Genomic DNA, 15,000 nt, shown 5'->3' with positions numbered 1-15,000 from the left:
AAGACATTCGATGAGGATGAGAAATGTCCTCTTCGTCATTCGATTTTCATATTTATGCACACGATTGCCCTTTCGTATGACGGATCCGTTTCGTGCACGATCCGAGCTTATCGAGTCGCTTCCAGGTGAACGAGGATCGAAGCCCGTTGAATTATGTGTGTATACGATGGGATCGATGCACGAAAATTCTCGATATATCGCTTCTTAAACTCGTTCGTAAAACTTTTCTTTTAGGGAAAACCCATAAAAAGCAATATATGTTTGTACCTTTTCTTTATTCAATGTGTACGATAAATGTACCGTATATTTCAACCTATGATAATGTTGATCAAATAATCATAAACAAGTTTTTCGAATGTTATGTAAAATAACGAAAGAAGGAAAGAAAAAGAAGAAAAGAGAAGGAAAGAAAGAAAGAAAGAAAGAAAGAAAGAAAGAAAGAAAGAAAAAAAAATAGAAAAGAAAAAAAAATAAGAAAGATATTATTCGTTATTCTACGAACCCAACGGAGTTTTATCCAAATAGGAAAACAACATACACGGCGGATACAACACACTATGTTTGGGATATTTTAAATTATAATTCATATTAAACTTTCTCCACTGTTTTTTCCCTTGAGTAAGTATTACGTTTCCGACTTTCTAAATGAAATTTTAAACCACTCAAAATTTATTTTCTATACGTATGAAAATACATGAGATATGAGTAATAAGAAAAACATAAGATAACTTGTAAGAAAAATATTGTTTGCTTTTTTCTCTCTCTCTCTCTCTCTCTCTTTCTTCGTTGTTTTTTTTTTCTTCGTCATTTTCTCAACCACGGAGAATTTATTTTGCAGAGATATGCAGATGAATGAAGTATTTCATAATTACCAAAAGTCTAAGATAACTTGTAAAAAAAATATCGTTTCTCTCTATCAAAAATTATTTATTTATTTTTTTTTTTTTCATTGTGTGACTCTCGACATGATCATTCACTCACTCACTCACTCACTCACTCACTCACTCACTCACTCACTCACTCACTCACTCACTCACTCACTCACTCACTCACTCACTCACTCACTCACTCACTCACTCATTCAACTTATTTTCTTAACCACTGAGAATTCATTTTGCAGAGAAATGTAAATAGTTGAAGTATTAATAATTAAAGTAAGCATAATATAACCAGTAAGAAAAATATTGTTTCTCTTTGTTAAAGATTGTTATCTTTTCGTTCGTAGTTTTCTACATGGTCGTTGACTTCTCTCTTTCCTTCTCTCTCTCTCCCTCTCTCTCGTTCTCTCTCTCTCTCTCCCTCTGTCCCTCTCTTCCTCCCTCATTTTCAATACAGAATCTGTTTGTGACTTCCGGCTGATTTACTGCAACTCGGCAAGCCATTCGGCCACCCTCAAAGTCCAAAGTTCAGCCTGCTATCCGGGAGTGCGGTCGTTTCGACAATAAGCCGAGGCAGATACGACGACGTATATTCTCGAATATCCTAGAGAACGATCGAAAGCTACCGCTCGAGCTTCCGCTTTACGTCCGAGCGTAGCAGACTTTTCGAATTGCAAAAGGAAAATAAGAAAAAGGAAAAAGAATTAAAGAAAAAAGAAACCAAAAAAGAAATATATATTTATAAAGAGAGAGAGAGAGAGAGAGAGGAGGAGGAGGAGGAGGAGGAGGAGGAGGAGGAGGAGAGGGTGGAGGAATAATAACATGAAGGAAGTCGCGTTTCCTTGCTGGCTGTGCTTAAACATCGAGCACTCATTTTCAAGAATCCTTTGAGATACATTAACCAATGTGAATCTTTTAAAAACTTTGATATTATACTTTTGTTCGTATATACATACATATACATATACGCGCACGCACGCACGCACACACACGTGCACACATTTTTTTTTTTTCCTTGCATATTTTTTTATTTTATGATAGACACTTTATCGTTTTTTTTTTTTTTTTTTTATGACAGAATGAATTTCATGTAAGATTTTTTTTTTTTTATTATCGAACGTACTTTCTTAAATTGAACAGAGAAATAAAATTTGGATTTATGGTGAATAATATTAATTGTTCCTTCATAGTTTCAAAAGGAACAAAATTATTTTTATAGGTAATTATTATTCATTTATTTGTCTAACGTGTGTTTGTGTGTGTGTATATATTAATTAATCAATTTAATATAATTAAGAGAAAGAAAAATTGAGAACTATACACACACACACATACGCACACACACACATACACAATATCTAAAGGATATTTGACGAAATATTAATATAAATGATTTATTCAATTATATCAATTATAAATTTTTTTTTTTTTTTTTAAATTCATTCATGAATTCATTATTTATTTTATACTTTTTTTATAATCATAATAATATGAAAAATAATAAAAACAATATATATATATACATATATATACAAACATTTATATATTATAATTACAATGAATGTACGAGTAGTTATTAATTGTACTGTAAGTAAATTTAACACGTTTCCCATTTAATTCTTCTATTATTTGTTCGGTTCAATTAAAATGAGATTTCTACGTGCAGCTGTACTTGTATTGGTATTTTTCAGTATCAGGTGTGTCTCGTTCTACGAATTATCTATTTACCGTCTTACCGACCGCAGCGTGAAAAGCATCGTACAGTCAAATGAAAGAGAGAGAGAGAGAGAGAAAGAGAGAGAGAGAGAGAGAGCGCGTCGGAAAGATGGAAACCGAACAGTTAGATAGACGCAGAAGTACAAGAAATGCGCAAACAGGACTTTGCAATTCTGATCATCGTCGTTTCCAGTTACGACCGCTGCTTAATTTCTCTAGATTACATTCTCAGGTGTATCGGCAAGTGCACACACACTATGGAAATTCCTGAATTATATCGCGAACACCGTAGCACCCATCTTCTCGAAACTTAATAAGATTATATAGAAGGAAAAAAGATCAATAAAAAGAAAAAAAAAAAAAAAAAAAGAAAGAAAGAAAGAGGAGACATTGAAACTGAAGAGAACGAACGATGAATGAACAATTTTATATAGTACGTGGTATGAAATTTAAAAAAAAAAAGACGATAAATTCGTCGAAACGACGTAGACCAATTAAAAGTAAATAAATAATATTAAGAAATAACGAGGAAGCAATAAAAATGAATGTTTTAATTTTAAAACGTTAAAAGTGTAAGAATATTTAAAAATAAAGAAAAAAAGAAATGGGGGTGGGGAGCCAGGGGAATAGAACATTTATAATCTGTAGAAATTTTAGAAATAAAAAAGTGATTAAGAATGTTTAAAAGTTCGTCGTAAATGACGCTTATTATCGTCACGCGTTTTATTTAGAAAATGATTGTAAGAGACCACGGCTAATTACGGTCTACGACGTGATACGATTAACGGCATATAATAATGTAATATCATTTAAATCTTTGTTGAAGAATCTTATGTAATATTTAATAAATCGATAATAATTAATTACAAAGTTCTAATAAATTACATATATAGATTTTCAAATATTTGATCTAAAATTCTTTGTGGGGGAGGGAGGGAGGGGTGAAAGAAAAAATTAGCAAAGAAATTGTATATATTTAGTACATTGCCAATTAGACCGAGTTCATATTTGTTTCAGTTCGTTAGGCTCGTGAATCATGAATGCATTGCAGTTGTGAATATCGAAGTAATTTTCCCGCTTGAACTATATATGCACGTTATATTACGTGAAGGATCGATGAACGATGACACAGAAATGACGCAACGGGGCCATTGGATATCAATGAAGGCGTATCAAATACGCTAATTATTCATTAATCGTGATAACGCGTCACTTGCGTAGAGGAATACGCTTGAGGGTAATATTTAACGCATAATAATTTTAAGATGAGAGGAGTGGAGAGGAGAGGAGAGAAACGATATTCAAAGCGTCGTTTTCTCTTCTATCGTGATACAACGAGTAACCTGTCGGCTGCTCTTCTCTTCCCTTCACGCCGGAAGAAGAGTGGTTATTAAAACTTCGTTATAAATTTCAAAGTTATGAAAAGGATGGAACGAGAGACGACGCGAGAGCTGATGGAGTTTGAGGAAAGATGAGGAAGAGAACAAACGTAACTGTTGGCCGTCAAAGGAAACACTTCGCTGCTAATTGTAAAGAGGAAATTATTATCTTATCGGCCGTAATTTCCTAATCACGAATTTTAAATCTTTTGCGGTCGAAGTATGGGATATTTTAAGGATGGCCAAGAAAAGCATCTATTATTTTCATACTAAATACCATCGTGCGAATCGTTTTGTTCTATTTGCACCTATTAGATGTCCATATACAACGACGGTCTGTCGTATGAAATATAAATATAAAATTAAAAAAAAAAAAAAAAAAAAAAAAAAAAAAAAAAAAAAAGATTCGTGACAAATAATTTTTGTATTGTGAATACATTTTATTCGAAATTCATTCATGAATTAATAATAATTTCTATCTATCAGAATATTTAAAAAATTATGTTTATAAAAAATTATTACGATCGTTAAAACTTAAATCTTTGCGCAGGAACTTAAAATTATTGGAACTCGCGTGATCTATAAATATCATTGTAATGATACTTTTTATTTTTTTTTTTCTTATTTAATATAAAATATAAAAAATAAAATTCAAATGTTTAAAATATCAATTTATTATATTTACTAGCGATATATAGGTCTCATGACGATCGCTATTTCGATTTAACGATTTGGTCGCTTGTTTTATCTATTTTCCAAAATTCTCCTCCGATATATAAAGCTAAATAATGATTTTTGATAAAATTTATTCGTATTAATGATCTCTGGAAAAGCGAAAATTAATGGAGACACGTTACGTTATATGTATTTGAATATAAAGCTAATGATGATATTAGCAGCACGTGCATAGGCAATTAATATATAAGATATATAAGATATATATATATATATATATATATATATATATATACACATGTAAGAGACTAATTAACTAGGTTCTCTCTAATGAATTTTATCAGAACATTTACCTGCTAATAAGAACAATCATAAAACCATTATAATTTGATCAATTTAATAATTTAGAGATTGACGTCATTGTATTCTTATATAATAATTTTAACTTTTTCTTCCTTCCTCTCTCTCTCTTTCTCTCTCTCTCTCTTTCTTTCTTGCTTTTTTTCTCTCTATCTATCTCTCTCCATCTCTCTTTGTCTCTCTTTCTATTTCTTACTTTATACTCATCGTTAATTGTCGGATTTAATACCATTTTACACTTTCTTACATTCGACGAAATAGAGCGATAAAAATTATTTGCCTTTTTCCTATTCATGGATTCTTACGATTCGAATGAGAGAGAGGGGGGGGGGGAACTGCAGAGGAGTAATTAGCTTCATTAGGGAGGTTGGTAAATTAAATGTCTCTACGAAATATAAAATACGTGGAAGTATTTTCGAACATTTTCACATCTTTTCGTTTCGTTTGTTAAGAACAAAATATGTAATAATTTCTTATCTTACTTTTATCAAACCTATCTTAATTTATTTATTTATTTATTTATTTATTTATTTATTTATTTATTTATTTATTTATTTATTTATTTATTTATTTTGTTTTTTTCTCATGGAAAAAGAAACAAGTTGAAAAGGTCACAAGTACGTTTACCTAATTAGCCTGCTTTACGAGTAATTAGTTAAGAGTTGTAATTGATTCTGGTGTTTTGGTGCATAAAAAGTTAACGGGTTAGGAGCTTTAAGTGTATGAGAGAGAGAGAGAAAGAGAAAGAGATGATGATGATGATGATGATGATGATGATGATGATGATGATGATGATGATGCACATTTTGGACGGTGCATATCAAAGAGAGATGAACGATGGAACGTGAAGGTAGACTTCAGAATAAAGTGTTTCTCGAAAAGTAGTCCGTGGAAAGTTTAACGTACGTACCGTATCTCTTTCAATTCTAAATGAAAGGAAAGAAGACAGCTTTTCCGACTTACACCGCTTGAGTCGTCGTAGGGAAAGGAAGGGAATTTTCATTTCTTTGCCTGTTACGATTCTCGCGACAGCAACCCCTAAAATCGTCGTTCGCAAAAATTCATTTCTTTTTCTATTTTTTCCTCTCTTTTTTGTCCTTTTTTTTCATTTTTTTTTTCATTTTTTTTTTTTTTCTTTTTCTTTTGTAGAAAATGTTTATGAAAGAATATTTTGTCGATTTCGACGGTGAAAAGAGTATTCATCAAATCGTATTGCTACATTTTCATACTTTACGTTAGAATAAAATTATAAAAGCATAGAAGAGATTTTTTTTACTTTTTGATCCTTTAATGTATGTTTTCTTAACAAGGAAAAAAAAATATATATATATATATTTTTTTTTCCCCCTTTCTTTTTTGATATTTACTAACTATATATTATACGAGTAAGTATTTTAAAAGCTAAAGGAGAAAAATATTGCAGTAACGAAGAAACTTAAAAAATTATTGTAACACCGTAATTGGTGTTATCACGTTATTATGAAAACCAAATTAAAAATTTTTCTAACTTTGTTATCGCGTGCATACATTTCGGGATTGAAAGATCGAAAGCAATGATAAAAGCGTCTTTTTCTTTTTTTTTTTTCTTTTCTGCATTGTACCACCATTATACCATATAATTAAACAAAATTCTCATCCGTGTGGAAAATGACAAGAATGAGAAAAAAGAGAAGAAAGAAGAAAGGAAAAAAAAAGAAAAAGAAAAAAGAAAAAAAAAAGGAAAAAAAAGAATGAGAGCAGGCGATACTTATATCTCGATAGGGGTGTTATTCTCAAGGAGTCGATCGAACGAGAGAACACCAATTGAAAGGTTTGAATCGTCGATAAATCCGAAGAAAAACGGAGCGTCAGCGAAAAAAAAATTACGCGAAGGAATTATGGGGTCGAAGTCGGGTTGAGTGTCGCGTGCTGCACGTCATTGCGGAATGGCGGGACATATAGGAGGGAGAAGGGGTGGTTTGTGGGTGAAAGGAAAAAAAAGAAAAAAGAACGAAAAGAGGTGAGGAGTGAGGCGCGGGGGAGGGGGTGGTTGGTGGTGGTGGTGGTAGTAGTAGTAGTAGTAGTAGAAGCATAATCACATACAAGTGTCGTGCGTGTTCGTTGGTGCGAAAGAGTATAAAGTACTGGATAAAGATGAAACGAGAGAAAGAGAGAGAGAGAGAGAGAGAGAGAGAGCGAGCAAAGGGTTGGGGAAGGGAAGAGAGAGGGAGGAAAGAGTTGGTCTAGAGAGAAAGCGAGGAATTGTCATTCGGTGGAATTGCAATTTCTCGCTGACGCGTGCTGTGTAACCCCCGGCACGATGAGTAAAGGCGGACTAATGATGCACACTAGACTTAATGCTCCGTTCCCGTTCTCATTTTCCACAAAGGTGCGAGGTGCCTGCGGAACGTCAGCTTGGAAGTGGTTCCGGAGGCGGTGCAACGTGGTCAGGAGGTGATTCTACGTTGCCATTATGATCTCGAGAGGGTGCCCCTTTACTCTGTCAAGTGGTACCGCGGTAGGTACGAGTTCTACCGATATTCACCGAACGAGGAACAGACCAACAAGATCTTTAATATCACTGGAATACACGTTGATGTAAGTTATATTTCTTTAATATATTTTTATACATTTCTTTTATATTTTTATAAGCAAGTTCGCCAACCAAAATAGTATATTTAATAAAATACTATTTAATATAAAAGAATGCAAATATAGTGGAGTTTTGTTTTGGTATTACAAGCGACGACCCATCTCTCTAACTCTTTATTACTTTATTAATGGTTCGAGTGTCACATACACGTCTCGTACGTTGATCGTTCCCTGTGGTAACAAAAAATTTATAAGCAAGGAAGATTTAGTTTACGACTTCTACCTTCTTTTTTTTCTTTTTCTTTCTTTTCTTTTTTTATTTATTTATTTTCTTTTTTCTTTTTTCTTTTTTGCGCCTCCGTGTAATCGATGATAAATAAAAATTTCATGTAAAAACCTGATGGATATTCGCCATCTTATAAGGGTAAGGTTTCCACTGTACTTTTATTATAATGTATAGGGCAATATTGAGGGAGATTGGTATGAATTTAGAAAAGGGTTAGAATTTTTGATAAAACAAATGTTTTCAATTTCTTTGGTATTAAATTCTTAATTGAGATGTTGATAATCCCACCATTATTCATATTGATTATTCTTTGTTTTTCGATATCTTCTTCGACGTAGAAATATATTGTCTTTTATAATTAGCTAAGACGAATATAATATTTAATAATAGATTATTCAAACACACTATGAGCCAAAAATTTTCTTTTTGTTTTTTTATTTTCTCTGACAAAAACGCAACCATTGCGATTGGCTTATTTATTCAGTAATTTACTAACTATTATTCAATACTTGATCGCTCACGTTTATTGAATAAATATTTCATTCGAAATTGTCCTGTATTATTATTAGATCGGCTTAAAATGAGAATTATTATTATTTTTTTCTTTTTTTTTTTTTTTTTTTTTTTTGTTTCCTATTCCCATAAAGATCAATAGGTGGAAACTTCGTAAATATATTAATCGTCGATTATTTTTTATTAAGCATAATTATCAATTTTTAATTTTCATGAATAAAATTTAATGTAATAAAATTTTATTTTCAATAATCTATATAAAATTTTGTTGAATGATCCGTTACCATCTCCTGAGAAATTGTATAATTATGTACTTCCTTTCATAATTTTCCAAACTTTTGTGATTCAAAAATGCTCCGTGTCATTTCGCAGATTACCAGGAACTTAAAGTTCTGAGAACTTATTCTGAAGAGATCGGAATAAGTAATTAATCCGATCAGAACAATGTTAGGCGAATATTGAAAATGAATGAAAATATTCCGTTTCATTTCTGTTAATATTTGACCAATCTGCAAATATGTATGTAATTTTATTATATCTTGGCAAATAATTGAACTCCTTTTAGGGATACTGATACTAATCTAATTGTAGTGATTTTTTTTTTTTTTTTTTTTTTTTTTTTTTTTTTTTTTTTTTTCATTTTGTATTATTGCAAACAATCAAATTTTCGTTCGTCCATAATAATACGCTCGGAAAATCGTTCGTTTATTTTGCGTTTCAAGAGTTTAATCACAAACTGAATTACAATCCACGAAATGTACTTTTGTTTATATATATATAAATTTGTGTTTTTTATTTTTATTTTTTTTTATTTTTTTTTTTTTATTTTTTTTTTTTCCATTTAAATCATGCTTAATCCGATTTCAGGAACTCTCAATTGATGGTTTCAAAATATTTAGTATTTCAGTAATCTCCCTTGCCATATATAACAAATAATTATTTCAATGTTCAATAGTACGAGTATTCGTTATATAATATAAATATAAATGAATTTTAAAAGGTCAATCTAATAATATAACAATATGAGCATTCTCTAAAATAGTAATACAAATTTTGTTATTTATAATGATGAGAGAGAGAGAGAGAGAGAGAGAGAGAGAGAGAGAGAGAGAGAGAGAGAGAGAGAGAGAGAGAGAGAGAGAGAAGGTAAAAAGAAAATCATTAAATAAGAAGTATCTTGAGAAGTGACTCTTCCTTTCTCTCCCTTCTTTTCCCGTCCCCTTCCCTTCCCCCTATAAATAAAAATCCAAAGAAAAGTTAAATTAACGAAGTAGATAAATTTTCAAAAGTTCGCTTATTTTTTTTTTTTTTTTTTTTTTTTTTTCAAGAGTTTTTTATCTACACATATACACACACGCACGCGTACGCACACACACACACACACACACATCATTCATATCCAAACAGGTTGCAATCACGACGAATCCTAAACGAACGGATGATGTATATATAGCCGTAATAAAGTCGTTCGAATCGCGTTCTTCCATATTTCTTGATTTATGCTGCTCGGAAGCGATGTTGAATCGACGAAAGGAGAGGGCGAGAGAGGGGGTGAGAGAGAGAGAGAGAGAGAGAGAAGGAAGGGACGAAATATGGCGGTGTGCTTTTATCGTCGATGCTGCGACGCGTCGTTTACCACCTCGGACGGTCCTCGTTAACAGTACCCTTGACCTATCTAATCGTCATAAAACAGTCCCGTTTGATCGTTCAAAGCTTTTATTGTCGTTTCGACGCTTCCACATCTAACAGTCTCCAATGTCCTTGAAGCTTTTTCATCTCCTTCGTACCTAAACTTTTTTCTTTTTTTTTTTTTTTTTATTCCTTTTTTTCTTTTCTTTTTTTTTTCTTTTTGTGAGGACGACGATTTCGAGTTAACCGACCCCTTTTCACACACATATCACACACACACACACACTCACACACACACATATCTTTAGATCGAGCGTGGTAAGGGACTTCGTTATTTCGAATCGATCGAATGATCTCGGACACACGATTCAGACCCTTTTATCGTTTTCCATTTTTCTTCACGCGATTTTGCGATTCACGTTCAATCGCTTCGTTGCATACGCTTTTCGTTATTTTCAAATTCGAGAGAGATAGAGAAAAAAGAGAGAGAAAGAGAGAGCGGGAAGGGTTAGAGGGGAAAGGGACGATAGATCTACAACTAGAGTCGTTTCTCACTTTTTTTTCTTTTTTTTTTTTTTTTTTTTTTTGTTCTTCTATATAGAAGAGAATATCGAGAAAAGTATGATCCGTTTCGTCGATATTCTTTTATCGGCAAAAACTAGATCAAACTTTATCTCAAACGTGTTTTGTCATTTTCGATTTCCCATTTTGGTTCCCACAACTTCTCTCTCTCTCTCTCTCTCTCTCTCTCTCTCTCTCTCTCTCCCTCTCTCTCTCTCTCTCTCTCTCTCTCTCTCTCTCTCTCTCTCTCTCTTTCACTCTCAGTCTCGTTATCTTTTATTTATATCAATAGGAATTGTCAGTTTTTTTTTTCATACTTTCTTGGGGGTGGGGGGGGGGGGGGAAGGTTTTTTTTCTTTTTCGTTTTTCTTGTTCTAGAAGAACAAAAGGTACAGTTCCTCGTGTTCTTTAATCAAAATCATAAGAATTATCATGAAAATTTTCCTCCTCTCTTGGTTTGAAACTTTTTAAAAGATAGAGGGAAAGAGAGTGAGAATGAGAGAAAGAGAGAGAATAAGAGAGAGAGAGAGAGAGAGAGAGAGAGAGAGAGAGAGTTCTTTTTCAAACGACACCAAGTTACTTTCTGCCGTTTATTTCTTTCGTGTTACGTTTCTTTCTAAATCAAATAGGTAGAATTCGTTTGCCTTACTTTCGTTTCGTCAAAGGAACCGCCATTCCTTCGTTTCGCTTTCTCCACATTTTCTTTTTTGTTCTCTCTCTTTCTCTCTCTCTCTCTCTCTCTTTCGTTTTCTTCCTCTCTCTGTCTCTCTCTTATTTCAGTTTCTTACCTTCGTTCGTTATTTGACCTTCTCTAATTACGCATACAATCCTTTGACCGTACCGATTAAACCTTTCCTCTTTGACGCTTCCTCCTTCTCCATTTTCTTCGATTCTGTTCTCTCTCTCTCTCTCTCTCTCTCTTTCCTTCCTTTTTGCCTTCATCTCCGCCACTTAGGTTCATCGGGTCAATTTATCCGAGTGCTAGATAATTTCTGATAAGACGTTGATTTACTCAAGTACGGCCGTAAGAACGTCCACGAACGTTGAAAGCGAATATTGATAATAAAAGCCTTTTCTATCTATCTCTTTCTCGAATTTCCATCGACGATAAAGAAGATATCAAACCGATGAAATGCTAATGAAACAATTTGGAAAGATCCCCGATTAAATTATACATAGTTCTCCTTTAACAGCTATCCTCGAATATGCTTTTCGTGACTCCTTCAATGAATCTCTTTTATTTCCGGGGGGGAGGGGTGTTTTTTCTTTCTTTTCTTTTTTTTTTTTTATATTCATCCTTCATTAACTTTCTCGTATAATTTAAATTATAGATAAATAAAAAGGAATTTTAGATTAAAGTAAATTTTTTATTCATTATGCATTGTGAATTGATTTGAATGTTTAATTAATTTATACGTTGCAATAAAAAAAGAAAAAAAAAAAAAGATCGGAAGAATTCTAAATATTGTATTTTATTTATTTGACAGATAGACAACGAATTTTCAATTTAATTGATCTCTTTTCTTTTTTTTTTTTTTTTTTTTTTTTATTTTTTTTTTATAAGCATATTATGGAAACAAATTGATGCAGATAACTAGATCGATTTAATCCCTTCAATCAAGAAATATTTCTTTACATAATCGATCTGTCTATTCATTTATTTTTATATTTTAACGATATCGAGGAAAAATCAATGTTTAATGAATAAATACGTGAGCATAAATTTAATTTTTAATCTGTCATATCAATGAGTCGGATTTTTTTAATAATAATAAATTTTATCGTTAAGAAATTTTGTTTCATATTTTTCAAGATATTCAAGATAATATTTTATCTGTCAATAAATGTATGAATTTTCCTTAAAATCAAATGTCGATTAATTCAATTACTTTATTACTATTCCCTTTTTTTTTTTTTTTTTCTTTTTTTCGAAACGATAAAACAAACGATAAGAACGATTTAAAAAAGGAAAAGGAAGAAGAAGAAAAATTATGGATATGTATATATCAGACGTGTTCATAAACATTATATAAATTGATTCTAAGACTATCTATACTTTCTTCCATATTGTTTCATAAGCCCCAGTATATATACATAAATACATACGCAAGATACGAGTTGGTAACATATAAACGATTCAAAATATTTACATATTCATATATCGACGACCAGTTAAGCTGTTCTTACATTTTGTTTATATTTCTCTCTCTCTCTCCTCTCTCTCTCTCTCTCTCTCTCTCTCTTTTATATTAAAAACATACCTGGAGGACAATTCGTTATTCTTTGTATACATTAACAACTTATCGATTAAAGGAAGAAGAAATACTACTACTATTAGTAGGTCACGTTCAGTCTCGTCTCGTCTTTGCTCACGTAAAGATTTTTAAAACGTTATCTCCGAAGTATTGAGAAAATTTGAAAGTAGACGAAGAATAAAATTAGAAATTATCTTATTAAATCCTTCGTGTTAATAATATTGAGATTTTTCTTTTCTTTTTTTTTTTTTAATCAATTAGAATTTACGTGAAAATTCATTTCATTGATAAAACAAACGATTTACGTTATTTACATTGTTTATGTGTGTTGTTGAAAAATGACGAATACATATGTGTATAACGAACGATTATATATAGTGAATAAATAATAATAAATATTAATTGATAATAGTGATAAGTTATAAATATATCTTGTGTCTGAGTGATAACATGAATACGACGTCAGTACATTTTCAATGTGCGGTTTCAGGCTGGTAAGTCCAACAACAACGAGGTAACGCTGCACAACGTTGACTTCGCCCTCTCGGGTACGTTCAGCTGCGAAGTTACAGCAGACGCGCCGACCTTCTTCACAGCCTCCGCCTCGAAGAATCTTACCGTAGTGTGTAAGTACACGCTCCACAGCATTACTGAGTATCACGAAACATGTAGCATCTCTATCTCTCTCTCTCTCTCTCTCTCTCTCTCTCTCTCTACCTTTCTCCACGGCTCACTCAGAGACAACCCTTTTACCACATCCCTATACTCTGTCTATCTGTCTCTCTCTGTCTCTCTCTCTCTCTCTCACTCTCTGTCTCTCTTTCTCTGTTATCCCGCATTCGGCTTCCAAGTTAGCCTCGAGCAGTGCTTGCACGTGCTTCGTTCTATCGAACGCGTAATCTCCTTTCCACATCACTCTCTGTATCTTCTCTGTCCTTTACTATCGTCATCTTGACATCTTTTTAATAGTGAATACGAGATAGAAAGAGAGAGAGGGAGGTAGAGAGAGAGAGAGAGAGAGAGGGAGAGAGAGAGAGAAGGAAAAAAAATCAATTAATATTTTCACATATAATATATTTAAGCATTTACGTCATATGAGATACCATCGGGGACATGACTTTTCTATTTATTTATTTAATAAAATAAATTAGTAGGAATATAATTTTATTGTATATAAATTTCTTTGGTGGGTGGTATATTTACGCGTACATGTTTTTTACGCTTATATGTAGATATTACATGTAATATGTTATTATCAAAAGTAGAAAAGATTTATATTTGAATTTGTTGAGAGAATACAAAATTAGGATTATAATTTGAACGGTTGGTACATAATATGACTATATCGAAATGTATAATAAATATATATATATATATATATATATATATATATATATATATGTAGAATGTATTATGATCATTTACAAAAATCATTCTGATTAGTTTCGACGAAATCAAGTAAAATATTAATTTACATGCATATAAACTTTCTATCTGTCTATCTCTTTATCTCTTTTTCCTTCTCTCTCTCTCTCTCTCTCTCTCTCTCTCTCTCTCTCTCTCTCTTCTTTGATTAATGATTACAATCCTCGCGATATGAGCCAATTCAGTGAGTATGCAACGTTTATCGCGTTTTCCCACGTATTCTGCATAAACCATTAGATCAAAGCAATATCGATCAGGAATACGAGATTTGCGGTTAATACGAATACGAGAGAGCTCGAAGGAAGGATATTTGCGTTGAGGAAAAGAAGCAGACACGTCAATGATTACCTAGAGTCCCGATTAAACGTGAATACGCGTACACGGTTTTACGAACTTTTAGTTTTCGATAGGGGTCTGTAGTTTACGAATGGAAAATGAAAAGGGTACTCCTAATGGAGGTTTTTTTCGTGAACGTTTCGTGTTTTTCCTTGGATGTTTCGTTAAAGCCGCGTTCGAGGTACGTTCAAGCTTTTGCTTTTTTCTTTTTCTTTTTTTTTTTTTTTTTTTTTCTTTTTTTTTCCACTACCTCGAGGAGATTCAAACGGAAGCTTTTTCAGTTTTGGCATGAAAAATCGTACCATTTTCTATTGCATAAGCGATATCTACTGTCTTTGTTTGAATACTTTCTTTTTCTTTTTCTTTTTTCTTTTTTTTCTTTTTTTTCTTTTTTTTTTCTTTTTTCGCGGATATAC

General features: G+C 32.2%; 1 protein-coding gene and 1 long non-coding RNA gene across 5 annotated transcripts in view; one reads left to right on the top strand and one right to left on the bottom strand.

Annotated features, from left to right (window-relative positions):
• Positions 1 to 15,000, top strand: part of LOC118442064 (uncharacterized) — a 136,208-nt gene that overhangs the window by 63,830 nt on the left and 57,378 nt on the right. For both annotated transcript variants that reach the window (XM_085661841.1, XM_035867224.2), the window contains 2 exons: positions 7,377 to 7,585; positions 13,314 to 13,449. In XM_085661841.1, coding sequence (XP_085517967.1) covers positions 7,377 to 7,585; positions 13,314 to 13,449 — 345 coding nt within the window. The remainder of the gene's footprint in view (positions 1 to 7,376; positions 7,586 to 13,313; positions 13,450 to 15,000) is intronic.
• LOC146872495 (uncharacterized) overlaps positions 1 to 15,000 on the bottom strand; it is a 143,166-nt gene that overhangs the window by 112,389 nt on the left and 15,777 nt on the right. The window lies entirely within an intron of this gene.

This window comes from Vespa mandarinia, chromosome 16, assembly GCF_050613455.1.
Source record: "Vespa mandarinia isolate Hongniang chromosome 16, ASM5061345v1, whole genome shotgun sequence".
In the NCBI taxonomy this organism is placed as follows: domain Eukaryota; kingdom Metazoa; phylum Arthropoda; class Insecta; order Hymenoptera; family Vespidae; genus Vespa; species Vespa mandarinia.
The sequence above is the reverse complement of the archived record's forward strand: the minus strand, read 5'-3'. Positions and strand labels throughout refer to the sequence as shown.